The sequence below is a fragment of the Pezoporus occidentalis genome, unplaced genomic scaffold, assembly GCF_034315485.1.
Source record: "Pezoporus occidentalis ecotype Australia unplaced genomic scaffold, CSIRO_AGI_Poc_V1 ctg79, whole genome shotgun sequence".
Taxonomy (NCBI): Eukaryota; Metazoa; Chordata; class Aves; order Psittaciformes; family Psittacidae; genus Pezoporus; species Pezoporus occidentalis.
The window spans coordinates 2,619,591-2,642,113 of NW_026916147.1; the positions used below are offsets into that span (position 1 = coordinate 2,619,591).

The 22,523-nt window shown below is 35.3% G+C and overlaps 1 protein-coding gene across 5 annotated transcripts in view; it reads left to right on the forward strand.

The window, feature by feature from the left end:
- TTC29 (tetratricopeptide repeat domain 29) overlaps positions 1-22,523 on the forward strand; it is a 137,156-nt gene that overhangs the window by 15,357 nt on the left and 99,276 nt on the right. For all 5 annotated transcript variants that reach the window (XR_009961592.1, XM_062602791.1, XM_062602788.1 and 2 more), the window contains exons 4-5: positions 8,139-8,362; positions 20,621-20,806. Coding sequence is in view for 4 of the 5 variants with exons in the window: in XM_062602791.1 (XP_062458775.1) it covers positions 8,139-8,362; positions 20,621-20,806 (410 nt within the window). In the remaining variant the exon portion in view is untranslated. The remainder of the gene's footprint in view (positions 1-8,138; positions 8,363-20,620; positions 20,807-22,523) is intronic.

Consider the following 22,523-nt stretch of genomic DNA (forward strand, 5'->3'; position numbering starts at 1 on the left):
ATTGTGGGAAGGGAGATGGCACAAGTCACGTATTGAGCTAGATGATAAATTTTAAATTTCTTTTACAATATTATTTAAATATGTATTTTTTTTCTGTCTGAATTATTCCTAACAATCTTGCTTGCCATGATCAGGATTCAATGTTTATTAAACAACTTTCAAAAAGAGATTTTTAGCACTTAGAAGAATACATTCTTTTTGGTTAAATGAATGATCTCTGTGAATTTTGGGCCTGATAAACTTATTACTTAGTGTAATTAGGCAGTGATCTAAAGAACAGAACTGTGTGGGAAGTGAATGGTTTGCCTTTCCTAAAGAAACTTCTCTGAGCGTTTGTGTAATGTGAAAGGTTTTTCTTGAAAAGGTTAAAAAAAGTTCTAATCAACTTCTGTACATTATGTAGAACTTCATTTTCTAAACTCTGCAAAAGAAAGTTTCATATTTAATGGGAAATCATGAATTATTCCATTTATTATCTACTTCCTCCTTTCAAAGACATGATCTGGATAAAAGGCGGGGTGAATAATTTCAAAAAATACAATACATTTTTAATGGGAAGGTGCAAACTACAGATTCTCATGACTATTAGCAAGTATAGAGGAAACAGAATTTTACTTGCAAAAACTCATCAAACTCTTGCAAAGATAAAATACATGACATACTTTAATAAAAAAGAACACAGTGAGCTGAAGTTTTCCTTTTTTTATGTGTCTTGTTGTTTTTACTAAGTTTGGTCTTACAGTTTTCTAGTACTTTCATTTCTCAATAGTTCAACAATATTTAGTACTGAAGATAATATACAAGCAATGCACAGCTGACTTCTATTTTTAAAATACTCATAAAAGTGAAGTATCTCTAACATACAAAGAGAGTCTGAAATAAAAACAGTCTAATTTGCCTTGGTACAGTCACGACTTCCTAATAATTCTCGCAGTGGATCCTTCTGAATTGTGTAAAATCCTCTCTTTTCTTTTTCCCTCTAAATCTCTGTGTGGTCTATTTGTCTTTAGACTACTGAATAAATTCTGTTAGAGAATTGAATGAGCTATCATAAACAAAAGCAAAAATACTGTGGGAATTGTTCATAGCAGTAGTATAATAAATGTATAGACTTGTATAGGGTTCTGTGATAATTCATAGTGTCAGCTTGAGAAGAATCAGAAAGTAAATAGTTATGATGATCTTTTTCTAAAGATAATTTTGTACCCTGTGAAAGAAGCTTGCAGAGAAATTTGACTTCTCCAATATCATACAAGTCAAATTGAAAGGGTTCCAAATTCAGATGTTTCTAGCTCTCAGTCCACTAAGTCAGCTCTGAAATAAAAGAGGAAAGTTGAGAAATACTTCATTTTGATAAATAACAGTTAATAAAATATGGTTGGAATTACTCTTTGTTAATGAACGTAATTAATTTAGAAAGAAAAGCAGGAAGATTAATGAAGGTAATGTTTTTGTCTGATTATGCTTGAAATATTCACAGGTGTGTGTGAAAAATATTTTTATAAGGCTAGCACTTTTATCTTTATTTTTAGTGCTTTCTTTTAATTTCTGTTTAGGGACATAATGTTCCAAAAGTTCATTGCTAAATTTATATTTCCATTTTCTGGGTTAATGAGGATTCTTAATTATTACAGTACTTACATTCATTTTAAAGTACTGTTTCTGTGTCATCCTTTGATGTTTATAATTGATTAATTTTTCATTTTATGTAGTATTAAAGTGGCAGCGTAGCTTTGAACAAAAGGAAGCGAGTTTAATATATGTGTCCTTTGCGAGATCCTGCTGACAGGTTATGCATCCACCTTTGATTGCATGATTTAGGTTAAAGTGTGGTTTGACAACAGTCAGAGAGTCTGAAAGAGAAGATGAAAAATACTGCATTACTGATGCTGAAAGTGATATGGAATATATGGTATAAAGTACCTATATACTTGTTTTCTGATATACTGTATTTTCATCTTTCTATTAATAGTTCTGAATACATAGCTTCATAAAACTTTTCTTATTTAAAACCAAAATCTAAATTGTTACAAAAGTCAATTTAAAGTCATGTTCTTCCCTCTCATGATACATACAAATTATCATGCAATATGTTTTATTTATTGTTTAGTGTAGGGAATTCCTTTGATAACATTTTGGAGGCTTAGTTGATTTCGTGTTTGTGGGTTTTTTAATTAGGACAGTATCTATTTCAGCTTTGTAATTTGGAATTAAAAACCATGCACCCATCCCAATGTAAGTTAATTCTCAGCCTTAATAGTGAAAAATTCTGATGTATAACTGATGTTTATTACTACTTAATGGCACTTATTGTACTTTCTTTAATGAGATTACTGTAGTCTACAATTTAACATATTACTATCCAGTAAATATTTCATAGAATCACAGAATTAAAAGTATTTAAAGTACTTAAAAGTACTTAAAAGTATTATAAAAGTATTTAAACAGATGTCTAAACTAGGATTTGACAGTTGTTCCCTGATTCAGTTAAAGAGCTCTGTATAAGTAGCAGCATGTAGTGAAAATGTGCTGAGTACTTGACCAACTGATACACCAAAGTACTTATGTATATAAATTTTCACACTGAACTCAGATACTCAGATGACTGAGATACATTTTCAAATTAGCTACGTACCTATAACTTTGGCGGATTGCAGCCCAGACACATGACAATTTAGATTCAACTGTGTGAGTACATGGGTTTATATCTCTGTAACCTGAATCGTAACATTGCTGAATGCAATAGTCAAATCTTCAGCTTCCAAATTTACCAGGTGTTGGCATAATTGCTTTCAGCAACGCCCTGCGGAAGTCTGAACTGTATTTCAGATATGGGTCACTAACAGTGTTGGGTTTTGACTGTTCAGCTATAACTAAATAATAATTCCTCTTTCAGTTCTTAGGCAGAGAAACCTGAAGTTACAAGCTCTCACAGCATGCTTGGCTTTTTAGTGTTTTGTATAGTTTGGATTTGGGGTTTGTTTTTTTTTTTTATTTAATGCACATATTTTTCAATTTTTTTTTGTTTGCATATAAATTAAGCACAAAGTAGCAAAGTATTCGCATGCTTGATTTAATTTTCATTTTCTTGTAGATTTCTAGACAGGAGATGTGAGGGGAAAAATAGTAAAATGTATTTGTTTGAACAAACCTAAGCAAAAATGTCTTGATTATTTTTCATAATTTTGTGAGCCTTCTCCAAGGCATTTGTGTCAGTCATTGATTTACTAACTGCAGAAGGAAATCCCAAATGGATGAAACCTGTTTGAATACAGTTTTTAAACATTATAATAATTAGTAATTATTTTACACTGGAAGTATACTTTAATATTTCATATACTATCATTGTTTAATCCATGCCATTTTGTGTTTTACAAAATGGAGTGCTATAATACACTTGTATTGTAATCAGCCAGCATTAACCTATAGTAGTAATTAAATCCTACAAATTTAAAGATATGAACCCTGATACTAAACAAAACAAAAAAAAAAAACAAAAAACAAAACCAACCAAACAACCAAAAAACACACCACAAAAAAAAACCCTGTCATCTGAAAATAGTAGACTTTTACACTTATTTTGCTTGTCTGTAATTGACCACACCAGACAGGAGGCATGGGGAATTAAATAATGTTAAATAACTGTGTTATGCTATACTGGCTGTTTTGAATTTTTCCAACACCTGTACCTGCCTCCTGGTCTCTTAATTTCTTTTTTCTTTTCTTTCTTTCAGTGCGAAGGGTAGAATGCCAATAGCCTTGCTGTTCAGGAATTTAAGTTAAAGGGAATGTAATACAGTACTGTCCTGATCACCTAGCTTTGCTTAACAGTCTTGTAAAAGTACAATGCTATAAGATAGGAAGGTGCTTGAGATTGCAACAACAGTGTAATTTCATTAGCCCCGCTGAAGGTTATTATTTATTATTTTTGCATGGGTAAAGACAGATTAGAATCAGTTTTCTGTGGTTCCTTAGCATGGCTCCAGGTCATTTTAGAATAGCAATGATAATAAATAAAAAGAAATCTGTATAAGAAAATCATATAAGTAGCTATGTAGTTTAAGAAAAGTATAATGCCTGTAGGAATACGAGGTACACTTAAAGCACAGTGTTAACAATAGCAAGCAGTGCCTTTTCAAGCTTGCAGATCCACATTCAATAAATAGCTTCTTCCACCCCTGTGATATACTACATGAAATCCTTACCTATAACATGGCATCATCAAAATGACAATTTCAACTCTTCGTGGTTGATTGTTTGGTGCTAAAAATTATTCTGATCTCTCACCCCATGACACACATGCAGAAGGGTATAGATTTTTTTCAGCACTTCATGCATGAAATGCCACATAGCAGTAACTGCTGGTATAGGTTAAATGCATCATACCTTACCAGAGCTACTAAGTGGACCTCATTCATGTTTGACCCAGTCTGAGTAAATAAACACGCTACAACATCTGTGGGATTTCAGTAATGACAGAGGTAGCTGTACAGAGGAACAGTGGATTCTCAGCACTGTTTATGCTTAAGTATCATAGTTTTCATCTGTTGAATTCCAGGGATCAAAAAAAAAAAAAAATAAATAATGAAACAAATCTGCTTGAAATTAAAAACAGATTAATTGGTATCTTTGTTTTTACCATAAGTGCACATATATGTTCCATATTTCATTAAAAATTAATCTGTTTTCAAAAAAATCCATCTGAAACATTTTTTTTCCTGGCATGCCCATGTGATCATTCGAAAGGGAAAGAGGACTTTAGGTTTATATTCACCTCATGCTTCAGTTTTAACATTAAACCCAGCCAACATGACAGAACTGCCTTCTCTTTCCAGTTCCACCGGTTGAGCTCCTTACAGGCAGCTTTTGCGTGGCTGTGGCACTGTGCTTCAGCGGCACGGCGTAAAACAAACCGGAGCCTTTGCAGAAGCAGGGAGCAAACCGCGTTGTCCCTGCGCGCTGCCGGCGGCGCTGCGCTCCCGCGTTTCACAAGCGCGGTCCCTTCCTTTGTTCTGCGGCCGTGCCCCGCCGCACTGACAGCCCCGGGATTAACATGTCCTGGGTGCAGTTTTCCGGATTTCCAGTAGATGCCCCCAGAGACCATTAAACCTCTTGAACGGCTCCACTTCAAATGAAAGGCCAGTCTTTCTCCATTTTTCTTCTTGAAGTAACATAATTGTTCAAAGGAAGCCTAAAATCGGCTTGGGCGCCATGCAGAAAAACAAACTTACCTGCTTAATAATATATAATAATTTATTAGGTAGGAAGGTTCAAAAGGTTTAGCATAAACTGCTTCATTAATGTAGTAGAAACATACTGTTAATAGTTGGATTTTGTAAAATAATGTGCCTTTAATCAGATATCAGTTTTTTATCTTGATATTAAAAATAAAGTGATATTCGGTTACATTAAACATGAGATGCTCTATTTAAACTCACATTTTACATGCTGCATGATATATATAAAAAAACACTATGAAAAGAATTTTAAGGGTTTATTTATAGCTTATCTCAAGATATCATGAAAAGTTTACTTCTGTCACCTACACTACTCCTTCTGTTCAAAAGCACTGTTTGGTGGGAAAAAAAGGGCACTGGAATTTCCATCTGTAACCCCTTCAATAACTGAATAAATTTCAGAATTCGTTGCAGTGTCATTCTCTCTTAGGTGTCAAATACCATTCATCCACATAATATCATTCATTTCTATCCCTATTTTGTTTGTGTGTGATCAGTCACTTGTAGTTGATATATTGTAAAAGCTTAAGAAAACAATAGTATTATTTTGTGCTTTGTGTATTTTCTGGTTTTAAGAGTAACAGAGAGATAACTTTGTGACTGAAAAATTTGAATGATTATACAATAGATAGCAGCTTCATTGCTTGTGAGCTAAAATCAGTTATCTTTGCCTAAGGAAAAAAACATGAGCTGTGCTGTATGATTACTGCAGCATTATTTCACTTTATTAATTAGGATAGGATTTATTAAAAGAATATTGACACTACTTTTTAAAACTTACCTATTTTATTGTGTGTTTTGTTCTCCTGAATTGGTTTGCTAATAATGCTATCTTGTGGGGAAAATGCGCTTTGACTCCAAGCAAACAGGATCAGTATATGGGAAATAATGTTACATGGACACGTTTTTTCTGTTATACAAATATAAATACTATGCTCAGTGACTATGCAGCAAATGTTAAAAATTAACTGAATGACGTTTTGTTTAATCACTGTGAAGATCTTGTTGCAATACTTTCTTGTTTACTTCCAATACATCTAATGATCTAATGCATGCACACATACACACATATAAAGATCACATTATAGGAATAAATATGCCTGTGTCTGCTCTGCAAGTTGTTATTCCACTGCTCTGAGTTGTATTACTGTAGGATTCAGTTCTAGGCCTTTGGAAGTTTATAGGAATTTTTACCCATATTCTACAATATTTTTTTAGTTATAATTTTAAAACAGAAAGCAGAAAGCATTCAATGTAGATTAGAGAATATATTGTATGGTATTAACATAATGTCTTTACAGTATTTTTAAGCTATATACTGTGCATCTGGTCTTTGACAAATGTAGCATATACTGGCAAATTAAAATGTACATTTTTAAAGATATTTATCATTTACTTTTCTTAACATTTACTTTTCTTAACATTTACATTTACTTGTTGCAAATATTTTCTGGTACAAAATAGTTACTTTTTTTCTCATGTATGTATGAACAATGCATGTTTTTCAGTCTCAAAAAACACCTATTTATGTATTAAGGATAAATTCAGTACTGTCTAGTCTAAATTATATCAGGCTTTTGTAGTACTTTTGTGTTCAGTTTTGAAACTGAAATACAAAAAAAAAAAAACATGAAGGATTAGCGTGCATCTATTGAGTATTTAATCGTATTAAATGTGAACTTATGCTGATTATTTACTTCTTACATCTTACATTACTTTTTATTTCATTCACATCTAGTTAAGAAGTTTTTTACATCACTTCCATCTTACTAGCATTGTTAAAGAACTGCAGTAGCTTTTTTTGGCTAGAAGTATTAGTCTCATTAGGCTATTGTTTAGCATGAGATCATCTGAATTTATTAAATACACTATAAATCCCAAATTTCAGAATTTCATATTTATTTGAAAGCTGCTGAGAATCTGAAGTTAGTGGATTTTAATCAAAAAAAGATAGTCTTGAAAACAGTTTGGAGACTTAATGGAATATAAAATATAGAACTAACACTTCTGGGTCCTTGCCATTTTATTGGGACAAAGGTTTGTTTCCTCCCGCTAGATTCCTACTCCTGCAAACCTTTACATCTGTACTTTAGTGTTACAGGCAGTCCCATTGGACTCATAGTTTTCTCCAGGATGGGACACAATGATTGTTTCATGCCACATAAAAGAAATATTTTGATTATTTCCATAAATAATACCCCAAAAGATATGTTACCTCTTGAGAATGTTTGATTGCACAACTTTTTGATATGCATATCTTACCAGAGTTTATGAATGAGACAACTTTGATATAAATTCATCATTGCATCATTTGATGTTAAACTTAGGGAGAAATTATCAGAATTTTACATCAGTAAACCAGTCCCAGCTGAAGTTATATGCTAAACAGAAGCAAAATTATACCTAGTGATTATGTTTTTGGCATAGCATTTGTCTGACATTTTAAAGCACCCCATCATGTCCTACAGCAAAACTATTAAACATATACATCGTTTTGACATGTAGAATGTGCCTCGTTTTTCCCTGTGCACTGTTTTAAAGCAAAATAAAAGTTCATTGTGTTTTCATGAACTAATATAAACATGGGGAGGGGGGGTCTCCCATCAGTCAGACTTTTTTACCAGTATCAGCTAAAGAACACCAGTATATTTTTAATATGTTTTATATATATATATATATAGGTATTTATTCATTATTGCCATATTTACTTCCCTATGGTATGACATTTGTAATCATATTTTAGCAGAATGCTTTTTGAGAAGGGGATAAAAATACCCCTTCCCTGCTGCTGGACTGAAGAGGTCTCTTCTTGAAAGCTGTTTTCGTTATCTGTACTTATTTGGTAAGGCAGAGAACAGAATATGGGTTTAAAGGCTTAAAATCTATCTTTCTTATTCCCAGTAACAGGAATTCATACAAGAAGAACATCTGCATAGACATGCTGCGACAGGGTTATCACAAGTCCTTCTCCGAGCTCTTCGCTCTGATAGAGAAGTGGAATGCCTTGAGGGAGGCTGCAGGGCCTGGGTCAGCCATATGGCAGCAGAAGTCCCTGGAGGAGCAGCCTGATAAGCTGGATCAGCTTTACCACTTCCTGACCAGGGCTGAGGCAGCCCAGCGAGCAGGTAAATGGGGGGATTGTGGGTAGCAGAGCAGTGGGAGCAGCAGCAGCAAATGCCTGGGGGAAGCTTCCAAATTGTTTCATGTATGAATTTGAAACGCTACTGCATCTTAGCACATTTCAGCCTTAGTCAACTAAGCTGTATTTATAGAATAAATTATTAGGAACTGCAGATATCAGGAGAGGTTTTGTGAAGGAAAAAAAAGAAAAAAGGAAAACCATGTAGAGTGCATTTTGATATCATCAGAAATGTTTGATGTATTTATAGCTTTGTTAAGATCTCAATTAATTTCTCATTGTTTTATTATTTATTGTTTTTCCTTCTCTATTGATTTGAGTAGCTGGGTTTTTTATTAGAAAAATTTAATAGGTGAAATTCTGTTTCACACAGTAATAGTTTTATAAATCTGATTTTATTAAATACCCTGTCTGCTAACTGTGCTTGGATTTGTGACTGACTTAAAAAGGATTGTGAAGATGTCAAATAAAATACAGCACACAGATGTAAAATGCCACCTGTGAATTACTAGATATTAGTGAAGACATAAGTCCAAATTACTGTGTTTTCACCATTGCCTGCTATTTACTAAGCGGGCATATCTATCATTTCCTTTTACTATAAATAGTAACATAACTTATTCTGTCTTTCTCCTTTGGAATAATTGTAGGGATGGAGGTGGATAAAGCTCTAACTGCAGTGCTGTTTGATTGACTGAGCTGATATCACTATAGTTGGCGTGTTTCAAGTTTTGATCGTTGTAAATATGAACACCTACAGCAAAATAATTTAAAAGCGAACAGCAAAAAAAAAAACCCTTTCAACACCTAAAAAAAAAAAAAAAAACAACAAAAAACATTAATTTTAAATGTTTATTTTATGTTTATTATGAAAGCCAAAAGTTGTTCTTCAGTGTTAATTCACTGTAATTATAGTCAGGATGTCTAGCCATCCTATGACCGGAAGGAAGCTTCAGATTTGCATGAAATATGTCTAAAACCTGAATAGGCACCCCTGTACCTTGCAGGAGTAAAAGAGAAAAGTTCTGCGCTCAGACTGCCCTGATGGGAGCATACTACTGCCAGCAGTTTGTTCAAAAAGTAGTACATATGCCTTACCTTGATGAGCCTGATTCTTGCAGCTGTTTAAGGAGACAATTTTGCCTTCCTTCAGTGCTACAGTGTTACAGACTGACGTGTGACAACAGAGTTGGCAGACATGCTGCCAAAGTCTCAAGGCAGTGTGGACCATGCAGTTTCTGTCCCTATGAAAGGCAGGGGCCCTTTCCCTCACTGAATCCAGCAATTGCTGTTGCTGGGCTCTGAAAGTCTTTCACCTCTCACAGAGACAAAATACTACCAATTGTCTGACTGACTGTATCTTGCATCTAGGAAAGAGTATCTCCTAGCTTTACCTGTTAAAGTTGATTAAAATGAAAGATTAAATGAGAACATATCTCCAGAGCTGGCAAGCATCTTTACTGAATTTTTAGATTGAGGTATATTTAGTTTTGATTTTTTCACCTGTTTCAGTGCAAATCTTTGCACAAATCTCTTGTTTGCATTAAGTGAGGCTCAAGTCACCTGACATGTGAAGCGATAGATGCTAATTCATATTGCAGGTGTTAGAGCTAGTAGTGCTGTGAAGATAACATGAATTACACAGCTCATCAAATACTAATTGAGTAGTTCTGCTAATCCAGTTACTCTCTGATTCTAACCAAATTGCTTGGGGCTCTGGCTTATGATCTCCTGACAACTCTAGTTGACACTATTTAAGAAGCATTCAGCATTTCACCTCAGCTGGAACTTACCATGATGTAGCAGTCACAACAGCAGATGACTGGTATTTGCTCTTCAGCTGGCATAGTTCAAGCAAGGATGAAAGTAAGATTTGAGGGTGCAAACTATAAGAATTTCGCAGTGTGCCTGCTATCACTAATATTAGGCTGAAAGTACCTTTCTCAAGCATGCTGTCCTGATCTAAGAGTTGTGTGGAAGACATAGCAGGTATAAACTAGGAGGAAAAAAAAGTAATCTTTGTGACTTGTAAGATTTTTGAAAATTTAAACTTCATGAGGGGATTGCTCTGTAACTGAAGTGGTAAGTGGAAAGCAAAATTCCACTTACCTTGTCAGTAAAAACTTTTCTTATTTGTTATTTGATTTTCTCACCTCGTATTCTTGCATCACAGAGTGTTCCTGTCTTAATCGTGAACATAACTTAGAGCTGCTGCTCCTGTTTTATAGTTTTATGGTTGTTACCATAGCACACAGAGAAAGCTAGGTATTTACTTTCCATTTGCTGGTGGAATATGCCAATCTTCTTTTTTTTTGATAGTTTGTAGTTATAGGATACTATAATGCTGGACATAAACCGTTTGCTTGAACAGGATCAGTGCCATCTGCCATGATGTGGAGGCTGATATCAAAGAGGAATTACTTTCTTTACTGTGGGGTTTGAAAATAGTAACATTTTATCACTGTTAGATTGTACAGACTGTTTGCCTTCACATACACCAGTGAATGTTCTCTCTGTTTTCATTTTTAGTGGAACACTTTGATTGAATTTCAGATCATACAAGAGTCATTTTCTTTTAATTGGTTATTACCAATATTATAGTGTGCAATGAAAATACCTTTCTTTTTTGTCTGCTTAATCTCATTGTCATTGTATTTGAAAACCTTCCAAGTATTTAAAAATAGACAGCTAGCATTAATCCTTGCAGCTTCTTGGAAAAATAGTTGACAGTGTTTTGTTCTAGGTACAACATTATCCCCAAACCAGTGGCAGAAATGTTGGCAATACTTGACTGCATTCCTATTTGGTCCATTTTAATGCAAATAATGTAAATGTTTCTGACTTTAGAATTGAATTGTTTCTATTTATTCCCTGATCTTCCTTCATTATCCTGGACTAACCTCTTTTTTTTACTAGTTCTAGTCTCAGCAGCTTAAGAAAAATAAATAAAGTGAGACAGTCTAGCTGTTTAAATAAGTGTAGTAGTACAGTCTTTTATAAAAGAATGCAGGATAAATGCCAAAGCAACATACCTGTATAGCTCGGCTTTTGATGTATACAGTTATTTCTTGGCATGTGCATGAAAATGTTGGTTTGGTTTTGTTTGGGGTTTTATGTTTGGGATTTTTTTCAAAAATAAAGTTATATTTTGAAGCTGTGAAATGGCCTCTCTGTTTGACTGACTGATTGAACTGCTCAGAGTAATTTCACTTAAAGCTATAATTGTCCTTGAAAGGTATGATACACTGCTAGCAAGGTGCTGCTGCTATTTGTTTGAAAAGGCATAGCTCCCTAGCCCCTACTCAGTACTGTTCTGCAAGTTATCAGGAGGGAGATTTTGAAGCCACTGTCCATCCCTGTCTGATGTTAAGGGTTGCTAACTTAATATCCTCTACCCTGTAAACAAATGATGACCATACCTTACAGTGGTGTACTAACTAGATAGAATATTTGTCTGTCTAAAACCCAGACAAAACTTAACTCTATATATGTGTGTATTTCAGTAGGTCACAGGGAAGATGTAGGAACAAAGACAACATGACTAAGAAGTCTTTTATTTATATTTTGGAAATCTTTAACAGCACCCAGTGTAATGTGTGCCTGGAAGAACCGTGCATTATAATGGTAATCTTGTTCCTCAGATAAAAATATTTCAAAGCAAAATTAAAACCTCTAAGATGGTATTTGTACATTTGTTCATTTTGCCATATGAATGTAACTGATACTTTAAATCGCTACTTGGCTGCTATAATCTGTCATTGTTTTATAATGCATTGCTGATTTACTTGTTGGGTCTGTGGGTTCATTAGGCTAAGGCACTTATTTCTTTGAATCATCTCATCAAAGTATGATGTAGCTACTTTTATTTAGTTCATTAGCACTGAGCCTACTAGAAGAATGAATGATGTTATGCAGATTATACTGCAGAGCATCAATTATGTGGTTTAGGCTGAGGCCAGCCCCTCGGTGATAGTGTACCAAATTTGATTTTTGTCAAATTAGAGGTGATCTGTCCCAGTATTATTTCAGAAGGGCTTGGAAAGTACTGGTTTTCATATTACATCTTAACTACATATTTAATATAGGTCAGAACCCTAACTGAATCTTTACCTAGGACTAGCTGAGGCCTTGAAGAGCTGGTATGATCAGTGCTTGTCAGAGTGAGCTGGTTTACTTGCACTGTACAGGTTGGAGGGAATGCAATGCACAAATCAAGAATAATTAAAGGAAGAGATGTCTCAGACATTGGCTCTACTTTGCCAGAGCAGAGGAGCAAAATCAAGGAAGGTGACACAGTTCAGTAGCTGCAATGTGAATTGAGCAGTCAGCACTATAGCAACAGATCACTGAGTTCACCGTGCCAAAGCCAGTGCATGGAACCTATACCTGGGTATGCACATGCCTTCCAAAAGGCACTGCTTGTTGGCTGATCCCTGGGACAGCTGGTGGAGAGTAGGAGTTAAGATCTGGAAGCTGCTGTTATTCTCAGATTACATCTGCTCATGACTCCTGACCCCATGCAACCTTTGTGGTACGCTGTATGCTAAATGCTGAATCTGTGTGTGCCACAGGCTGCAGACCCTTGTTCTAGAGAATACCAGACATGCAGAATTAGAAGGAAGTGCTAACTTGGCTCTTTTTAACTCAATTCAGTGTAAACTTTAGACAGTATGAGTTATCATTTGTTGTTGTTGTAAAAGATGACTTTTCATGAAGTTTATGAAGAAAGCACGAGTATGATATTTTTGCACTGGAGAATTTTTCTTTGTCTGAGGTACTTAAGGTTGAGAACAGAGTTTAGTATTTTACAGCATTTTACAGTAGAAAGCTTTTCTGTAAGATTTCACACTTATGCCTTAGGCTGGGCTAGAAACATTGCAATAACCATATTACCCATGCTATTTTGAAAAAAAAAAAAAAAAACCAAAAATAGAAAGAGGTTACAAAGAAAGAACAAGGATAAGCATACCAAAACCTCTGTTAATATTTGCTTGGAAGAGGCATACTTTTATTTGGTTTGGGTGGGTGAGGAAAGGAACACTTTTATTTTCTGAGCAGATTTTCTGTACTCAGTTTTTATCACAGGGAAAAACACAGCAGTTGCTAGGGACCAGTGGAGGAGTTTTTTATTTTTGTAATTATCTTACAAAAAGTGAAGTGTTTCTGTGCGGGAAAGAAGCTTTATCAAAATATAGCCAATTGTAGAACTACCATTGACTTCAGCAGAAGCAGCATTTCTTAGAAAAAACCTGTAGTGTGTTTTCATTGCAAAGTCTTGGAGTTCCACTTTAGCATCCAAGATTACCAGTTAAGTGCCTTATATCATTATCATTAGATATCTTTGCCGTAACTTGGCAAAATTACTTCCTGGCTGTTTTGTTAGCATCTCTGTATAGATTGTACTTTCATTGAATATATTCCCCTTATGTACCCAGCAGTGTCTGAAGGGATGTGCTCTTTGTACACTATGCCTCATGATAGATAGGAAACAGCAGGTCTGCCTGAAACTGAATGATGTCAGCATGCCAAACACATCAACATTTCTTTGTGTGTGATTTTAGGTTATGGATAAGCTTTCTGGAAAAAAAAGAATGATCGGGTTGTCCTCAACCTGTAGATGTAGAGGCATGATTGTTAATGGCCTGATTTAAGATACACGTGTAAGGCATGAATTATCTACACAGTTAACTATTAACTATTTCTTTCTTTGATGTAAAAATACAGGCTTAGTGAAAGTGGGTGTGTTCTTAAGCTTTTTTATGGGTCCTGCTCTCAGTTTTCACTTATTTGGTGAAACAGGCTTCCCAAGGAAATGGTGGAAACCACCACTCCATCCCTGGAAGTGCTCAAAAACTGTGTGGATGAGGCTCTTGGCAACGTGATTTAGTGGTGCCCTTGGCAGTCCTGGGGTAAAAGTTGGACCAGATGATCTTAAAGGTCTTTTCAAGCCTAGTTGATTCTATGATTCTATGTTTATATGATTATCCTGAACAAGCAAATGGGACTGATTCTTTGCTGGGTATGGATCGAGGTGGAAATAAACTTATTGCAGCACGTACTCTATTGACATTCATGCTTCTTTTCAGCCCAGCAGTCTCCATTCTGGATCTTTCTGTATGTGAATTCTTCACAGCATCAGCTGTCTTGTTGCTAAGTCACTGGTATTGATCTCTTTGGCAAAAGAAAAATGGAATTTCCAGTATTAATGTTGTCTCATTCTGACATAAAAAAAAAAAAAATGACTCCTAGTGACTTAAAGTGACTTAATTGATCTTAGGCCACTCCTTTATATGTCTGCAATAATAAATGGTCAGTTGTAATCAAATCATACTCGCTGAAAACAAGTAACTGAACTGGAAGATAAGTGTTATCAGCTGTTGAAAAGTTTCCATATGGCCTTCATCTGGCAGGAACAAATGACTGACTGGGGCTTTTTTTGAGTAGAAAATATTGAGCCATAAATGGATGTTGAAAATTTCCTTTCTGATATCTGTATTTCAAAAATAGGTAAAAGTTCTATTTTCCATTAACAACAACAGTTCTCTTTTCAAGGACAATACCAGGATAGGATCACTTCATGATGTTGTTTTTATCTGCTCTCTAAAGACCGTTTTGTACTTCTCTTCCTTTCTTCCACTACCTCTTAGCATGAAGGAGATCATGCACATGTGACAGCAATTGTACTTACATCATAGTAGTATGGCTTGCAGATCTTCTATATGTTTGTTTTCTCTCACCTTAGTTCTCTTGAGGTTGTTAAACTCCACCTCGCTACCCCCATGCATTGCACTACTTAGTAGCTGTCTAGCTGAACACCACGAACATGCAATCCACTGAATGATCCTCTGTTCCATGCACACCTTTTCTTGCTTGAAGGCTGAGAAGAGCCCAGGAACAAAGATATTGTTCAGTGGTCTAATCTGAAGCTGTAGCTTGAGCATAGCAAGGGGAAATCCTACTTGACAGTTGAAATGCACTTGAAGAGATCCTGATGCAGAGCCGGAAATACTATATTGTTTAACATATGGGGTTTTAACGGTTAAGGTCAATTTGAAGGGATTTTTTTATTTTAAATAACAAAAAGATCTCAGCAAGATTTGATAGGTGTACTTTCCTTTTGTGCATGCACACCCGATTTCAAAGTTGTTTTCCATTTCAAATGTCAATAAAAACTAAGTATTCTGTAAATTTCAGTTCAAACAAAAAGAAATGTCCGTTTTCTGTAATTTAAATTCTGTGACAGAAACATAAAAATATTAAAATACTACAAAATAAATACTGTAACACAGCACGACTTTTAATTTGTTTTCTGCTTTTGTGAAATATTACTACCTTCAATTTGGTAATTTGGCATTGAAAAAATGTTCTGTTGGATAATTGCTGATAAGATATGCTCTTAGCCCTGCTTCAGATCTTCAGTAAAGACAATGTTCCGCATGAATTTAGCTTCCAGTGTTTTATGAAATGAATATAATTTTGGACATACTAATGGGATCGGCCTTTGAACTTTTATTTATGTGCTTTCTTAATTGTTTCTTGTTTAAAACCAGGAATTTGCCTTGCAGGAACCATTTTACAATTGCTTGTGTGATTCAGACCTCTGTTTCTGTTCATTGGTATCACATTCCAGTGCCATCAGCCTCTGTTTGATAAGTGATGCAGATAATTTTTTATATATATATATATCTCAACAGATACATAATGATTACTTGTCAACATACATTCTGTTATCAGCTGTAGAAAAATACAAAAATTCAGAGCTCAAAGACTTAATGACTGAACTAACTATGGTATATTTTATAGAAAAGAGTATTTACCTATTTTAATACATTTCTTCTCCTGGGGAGGTAAAAGTTCACTTTTACTAAGTCTGATGTGCTAGCTCTACTGCTGTCGGAACAATCTTAATGAATTTCTTGATTTGTAAATCAGAGTTCAAATCCAGAATACAATATGTCTTTTAAAATCTCTCTTTGGGGTTTATTTTATAACCAGCATATCTGGTCAGCCCCTGTCCAAGACAATTACAGAGAAATGGTTGTCTTTGTGCACTTCTCATTGTTATTCACTGGCAGGATAGTCATCAGAGGGTCACATTAAAGTTCATTCAATCAAAGCTGTGGCAGTAGCAATAGTCTGCCTCAGGTCAATTCCCTCTCTTGGGATTTGTAGGGCACTACCTGAAGTTATTTGCGTAATTTTATGTAGCATTAGTGCCTTGATACTTTGTAGCAAAGATTTCAAAGGCAACAAATCTGTATCTAGTGTTCTACTCCAATGACAATCCAATTATCTTTCCTCTTACTGTGTTATTGTAACCATTTTTATGTATCTTCTGGTATCTTCTAAATTCATTTGCATTTAGCTGTAATCTCTATATAATGTGTACTGTTATCTTTATGTTGGTTGTTATAATTAGGTTTTGTATTTCTCTGTTCATGTAGTTATTTGTTATGTACTTGTAATCATCGTTGGAACCTCTGCCTTTTACTTTTGAAATAATCTTTAAAAGCACTCCCTTCTGCTGCAATAGATAAACCATAGCCAAGTGTCTGCTTTTCTTCAATGAGAGTAAAGGGATCATAGGCAACCCATACCTATATCTAAATCGGTTAGTTTGGGTGAATCCCAACTGTGTCTTGATTTTTTTAATCTATGCATATGTACAGATGTGCTTAAATATACAGAGATTTATGTGTGCACATACACAGATAGATATACATATATTAAGGCCAAATCAGTTCTGTTACTTCCATTGCAGTATCATTTGCAGAGATTTTTATGAGGCTATTTTACCACAATATTCTTCATTTCTAATGCATGAATAAGTTTTATATGATGTACATTCCTGCATATTCTGCAGAAGAGGTACCTAAAAGGTACTTTTTTGGCCTGAAGGGGGAACAAAAAGCATGAAAACTCACAGCCATGAAGAGTGTTCTGATCAGGAATAGATGAAGTCTGTATGTAGATTATTATTCTTCTCAAAGCCAAATTTCCAAACTTAAACTGATGTTTTGGTATCAAACCTTAAATACAAATGAAAGCATGACATTATAATCTAGATGTAATTTATGGGGTATTTCTATTTGGGGGATTCTAAAGAGACTGTGAAACACTCTTATTTCTTGGAAGGGGTATTATTTAAAATACTAAAAATGGAAATGTATGTAACACAAACTGGTTCAAAAATCATAATTTTATATATTTTGATAAGAATTATTTAAAAGGTAGAAATATGAGGTACTACTTCATGGAGGAAAAACTGTGAGAAAATAAATAGGACAGCAAAATAACAGCTAAAAAGGCTAAAGCAATGAAAAGTAATTTTTAGCATTAAAGAAGGTAAATTAACATGTAAATCAAAAGACAAAACCAGAGACTGTTCAAGAATGAGGAAAAAACTTATCAGCTTGATTTCAGAAAATTAAGCATGGAAAATTCAGGAATATTCTCCAAAATGGCTGGAATAGATAAAGACGAGGGAGAAACAAATACTAGATAAACTTTTTGAAGACTGCAACATGACTAGGTGGTAACAGAATATTTTCAGAAGGCAGAATAAAGTTCTTACAGTGTTGTGCAATGCACTGGAAAGCTTTATCAATATGTTCTGCAGTCAAAGAACTTAGTCATAGAATCACAGAATCATAGAATGGTTTGGGTTGGAAAGCACCTTAAGCTCATCTAGTTCCAATCCCCCTGCCATGGGCCAGGATGCCTCACACTAGGTGGTGTCATTCAAGGCTCTGTCCAGCCTGGCCTTGGACACTGCCAAGAATGGAGCATTTACCACTTCCTTGGGCAACCTGTTCCAGTGCCTCACCACCCTTGCCGTAAAGAACTTCTTCCTTATATCTAACCTTCTCCGCCTGTTTAAACTTGGACCCATTACCTCTTGTCCTATCACTACAATCATGACAACAGACAGAATAGGAGGAGATTAAGATTACTTCCTATTATACAATACATAATTTCTCATTTTGACTTTTGGGACAAGAGATGCTAGAGATGAGGCTGAGGAAACACTTTCTTGTGTGGTTTAGTGATACATTCCAAGTACTTTATTGAGTAATTGCGGCTGTTTGTTCCAAACAATAGAAGTGACTTGCGCCGATGATTGATAGAATTCACAGTCAGAAGTCCTTTTTGAAAGTTGGATTTTCCCCAGTTATTCCTGCAGATAACAAAAGACCAGAATTTAACTTCTTCTTCAAAACTTTTCTTCAAACTTGTTTTGATACAGTATCATGATTTTAAAACACTTAGAGAAGATAAGGACTTTGTGTGAGATCTTGCCTGTACTGAAGTATTGGTTTTTTCCTCTTGATTTCTGTGTGGTGCTCAATAGCCCAGTGTTCCTTTTCCCCCTTTTCTCTTTGTTGAGCAAAGCTTACAAATTGCAGAACTCCCAAAGAAAAGCAGTGCTGTTCACACATCTAGCACACAGTCTCTTACCTGCTGCAAGACTTGTGCTTCTTAACAACATCTTTACCCAACTACGTGAAAATTCTTTTAAGAAGTAGCTGTTCGGCTTACATTCATTTAGCAGCCACAAACACAATAAATAGCAAATCAAAGCTTCCATGGAATTTTAGCTAACTATCCTCTATTCACATCTGACACAAGCAGAGTGTTGAAAGAAAATCTTAGTTCAGCTAGTGATAAATTTAGCTGTGAAACATATAGGTTCATGTTTGTCATGGTTTAAGCCCAGCCAGTAACTCAGAACCATGCAGCTGCTCACTCACTCCCCCCTCTTCTTCCTAACCCTGCTCCCAAAGGGATGGGGAAGAGAATGGCAATAATGTAACTCCCACAGGATGAGATAAGAACAGTCCAGTAACTAAGATATAACGCAAAACCACTGCTACTACCAACAACAATAATAATGATAAGGGAAATAACAAGGGAAGAGAATATAACCACTCACCACCTGCCAACCAATACCCAGCCTGACCCGAGCAGTGATCTAGCCCTTTGGGGTGACTGCCCCCAGTTTATGTACTGGACACAACATGCTGTGGTATGGAATACCTCTTTGGCTAGTTTGGGTCAGGCGTCCTGTCTCTGCTTCCTCCTGGTTTCCCCTCCTCCCTGGCAGAGCATGAGACTCACAAAGTCCTTGGTCAGGGTAAACATTACTGAGCTAAAAACATCGGTGTTATCAGCACTGTTCCCAGGCTGAAAGTCAAAATCATAGCACTGCACCAGCTACTAAGGAGAAAAATGACTGCTACTGCTGAACCCAGGACAATGCTGTAGGGAACATGTATTTCAGATCTTCCTTAGGGATAAGATATTGTAAGAGTTGTCACATAAGTGTTAGATCTCTACTCCAAATTAATATAGTTTTGGAATAATTCAAAGAAGATTTTTTTTGTGGATTTTTTTTTTTTTAGGTGCTTTTCTGAGAGAAAGAACTAATTCCATGGAGGCTCTTATTCTGAAATTTTAAATTGTGAATGATATATTTATTGATAAGTTTGTAATATTACTTAGATTTGTGACTTGCATTTGTTGTATAAATTTTAGCATTAGTGTGTGTTCATTTAGCTGTCTGAGATGATAAAGAGCAGGATCATGTCTTTTCTTCAGATCATAAAGGAGTCTCCCCTACTTTCCACGCTTGTTCTGAGAGCAATACCTAGTGACCTGTCTTTTTCATGGCAAGGTGTAAAATTTCTTTGTCCTTAATTTCTGAGGATGCTAAAAATGGGAATATAAATGAAAGCAGTAAGACTTAGAAGAAAGACTTTCTTTAAACATTTAAAATTGTATGAATTAATGGGTTTTGACTGCAGAGTGATCTACTTGTCTCTTTATCTCCATCACCATAGTCACCCCCTTAGACCTGTTTTGAATGCTCTCAGTGCCTTTTCAGGTTTAAGCGGCTCAGACAAACACTTCCCTGGAAGTGACTGTGTACTTTTTTTTGCTCACTGTAGCTTCTTTCTTTTGCCTTATCTAGGTTCTACATGTTTTATTGAACTGAATTTTGGGTTTGCATACAGAAATAAGAGCAATTTATTGTGGCTTTGTAAAGTTCTCAGTTCTGCCTAATCTGTAAGGTTATCATTTTCCCCTTATATTTCTTTGAGTGGACATGTAGGAGAACTTGGCATTTGAGTGGTGGAAATATAAATAGCTCCTAATTTTCATTACATGATTATTGCTGTAATTTGTAAAATTTCTGAAAGCTGATAATAATCTAACATTTTGATTGTATTTTTTTTTCTTGAAGGGCACTATGAGGAGGTGTATGATAACCAGCTTAACTTGGCCTACTATTTCAATGACCCTGAGGACAAGTGGTTAAGTAATTACTTTCATGAGGAATGCTTTAACACTGCTAAACTAATAACAACTGATATCAGGAAAAGAGAGGCACAAGCACATGCAAATATGGGCCTCATCAAAGAGGAACAAGGTAAGTCACTGAGGTCATAAAGCTGTATTTTACCAGTATTTTAGACAGCCATCTTTGATTTGCAACCATAATTTGAAAGAAGTTTTAAAATTCTTACAATTTTAATTTTTGGAGCTGCAAATAGGAAGACAGAAAAATCTGTAATTATCCACAGATCTGTTTCCTCTGACATTCCATCTACTATTGAGAGTACTCCATCAGATGAAAAACAAAACACAAGTTTAAAGGATGCATTTGTTCAGTGCAAAGTTTCTTTGGGTTTGACCTTACTTCATTTTGCTTGGTTTTGGCAAGACTTGTAATGCTGCCTCAGGCCATCAGTGTTTGAATAGAATGGCATCTGTGGTTACACAAACTGAGTTGATTTAAGAGGTATAAATGAGTAGTTCAGTTTAATCCTTGGATAAAATGCCCTATATTTTTTGTGTCCTTTTTAAAAACTACCTTTTGATAGTTTGACTGAAAAAGGCACCCAGTTTGTTGGTACACAACTGCCACATTGGTGTTTGCTTCAGATTTGTATCTTACCACAAGCTCCTTTTCTCCATTCATTAATCTGTATCCTCAAACTGTGAGACTCTGAAATTAGAAAAGATATTAACAGAAGTAATTAGAATCGTAGAACAGCCCAGGCTGGAAGAGATCTCTGGCCCAAACTTTCATGGGAAAGATTGCCAAGATGAGATCATTCAGGCACCTTGTCAAATCACATCTTGAAAAACTCCAGTAATGGGGACCCTACCACATCCCTGGGGAGGCTGTTCCAGTGAATTATTGCTCTCACTGTAAATATTACTTTCTCATATCAAGATGAACCTTGTTTCTATGTTTAAAAACATATACATTATCTTTCACAGCTGAAGGCTTTGTGTGTGTATCGTAGTCTGGGTATAGAAAAAAGTGTTTTCCTATATTTGTATTACATCCTTTCATGTTGTAGGAAGACAAGCAATGAGTGAACCTCAAGTAACTGAATAAAATCTCTCTTTCAGTTTGAATTCCACAGTGTAGTGGAGGCCTAACCATTGCTTAAAATATATATGGTTTGTATAGCTATCACAGTTTTATTTTTAAGTTTGACTTTGTGGGTTGAAACTATTCCAACTCTGAGCTCAGTCTGTGGCTGGTTTCTTGAATAGAATGGCTTTTCTTAGAGAGAAAAAAGATTCACAGAAATCGAAATATTTTTTGGAAACTGTGCAATTCCTGTAAATATCTGACAGAATGGGTGTGTCTTGAAAGATAGCCTAATTTCCTAACAAAAACCTGGACGTAAACCACGTCTCCCCTTCCTCCTCCCCTCCTTCATGTCCCCTTCCCTCTCCCCTCCCCACCCCCTTAAGAAGTGATTGTCCTGGGTTATTTTTCTCATCTTCTTTTGTAGTTGAAACATCACACTTTTTTTTTTCAGTATGTCCTCATGTTTTCTAGGCTGCTTGTAATTCACACTGTTTTCCTCTGAATTGTTGCCATATCTGTCTTGCCTGCAACACCCAGAGCTGAATTCAGTTTTAAAATTTCAGTTCCTATCAATGATAAAAAAAAAACACTTGTTTTTCTTACAAGTGGTTCCATTTGTACTTTCAAGTATGACATTCACATTCTTCGTTTCAACTTAAATTGCATACTCATATTCAGTTCAGTTCATGATGACCTTCAGTAATCTCTAAATTCTTTTCTGAAGAACCATTAACCAGCTACTCTTTCTCCATTCTGA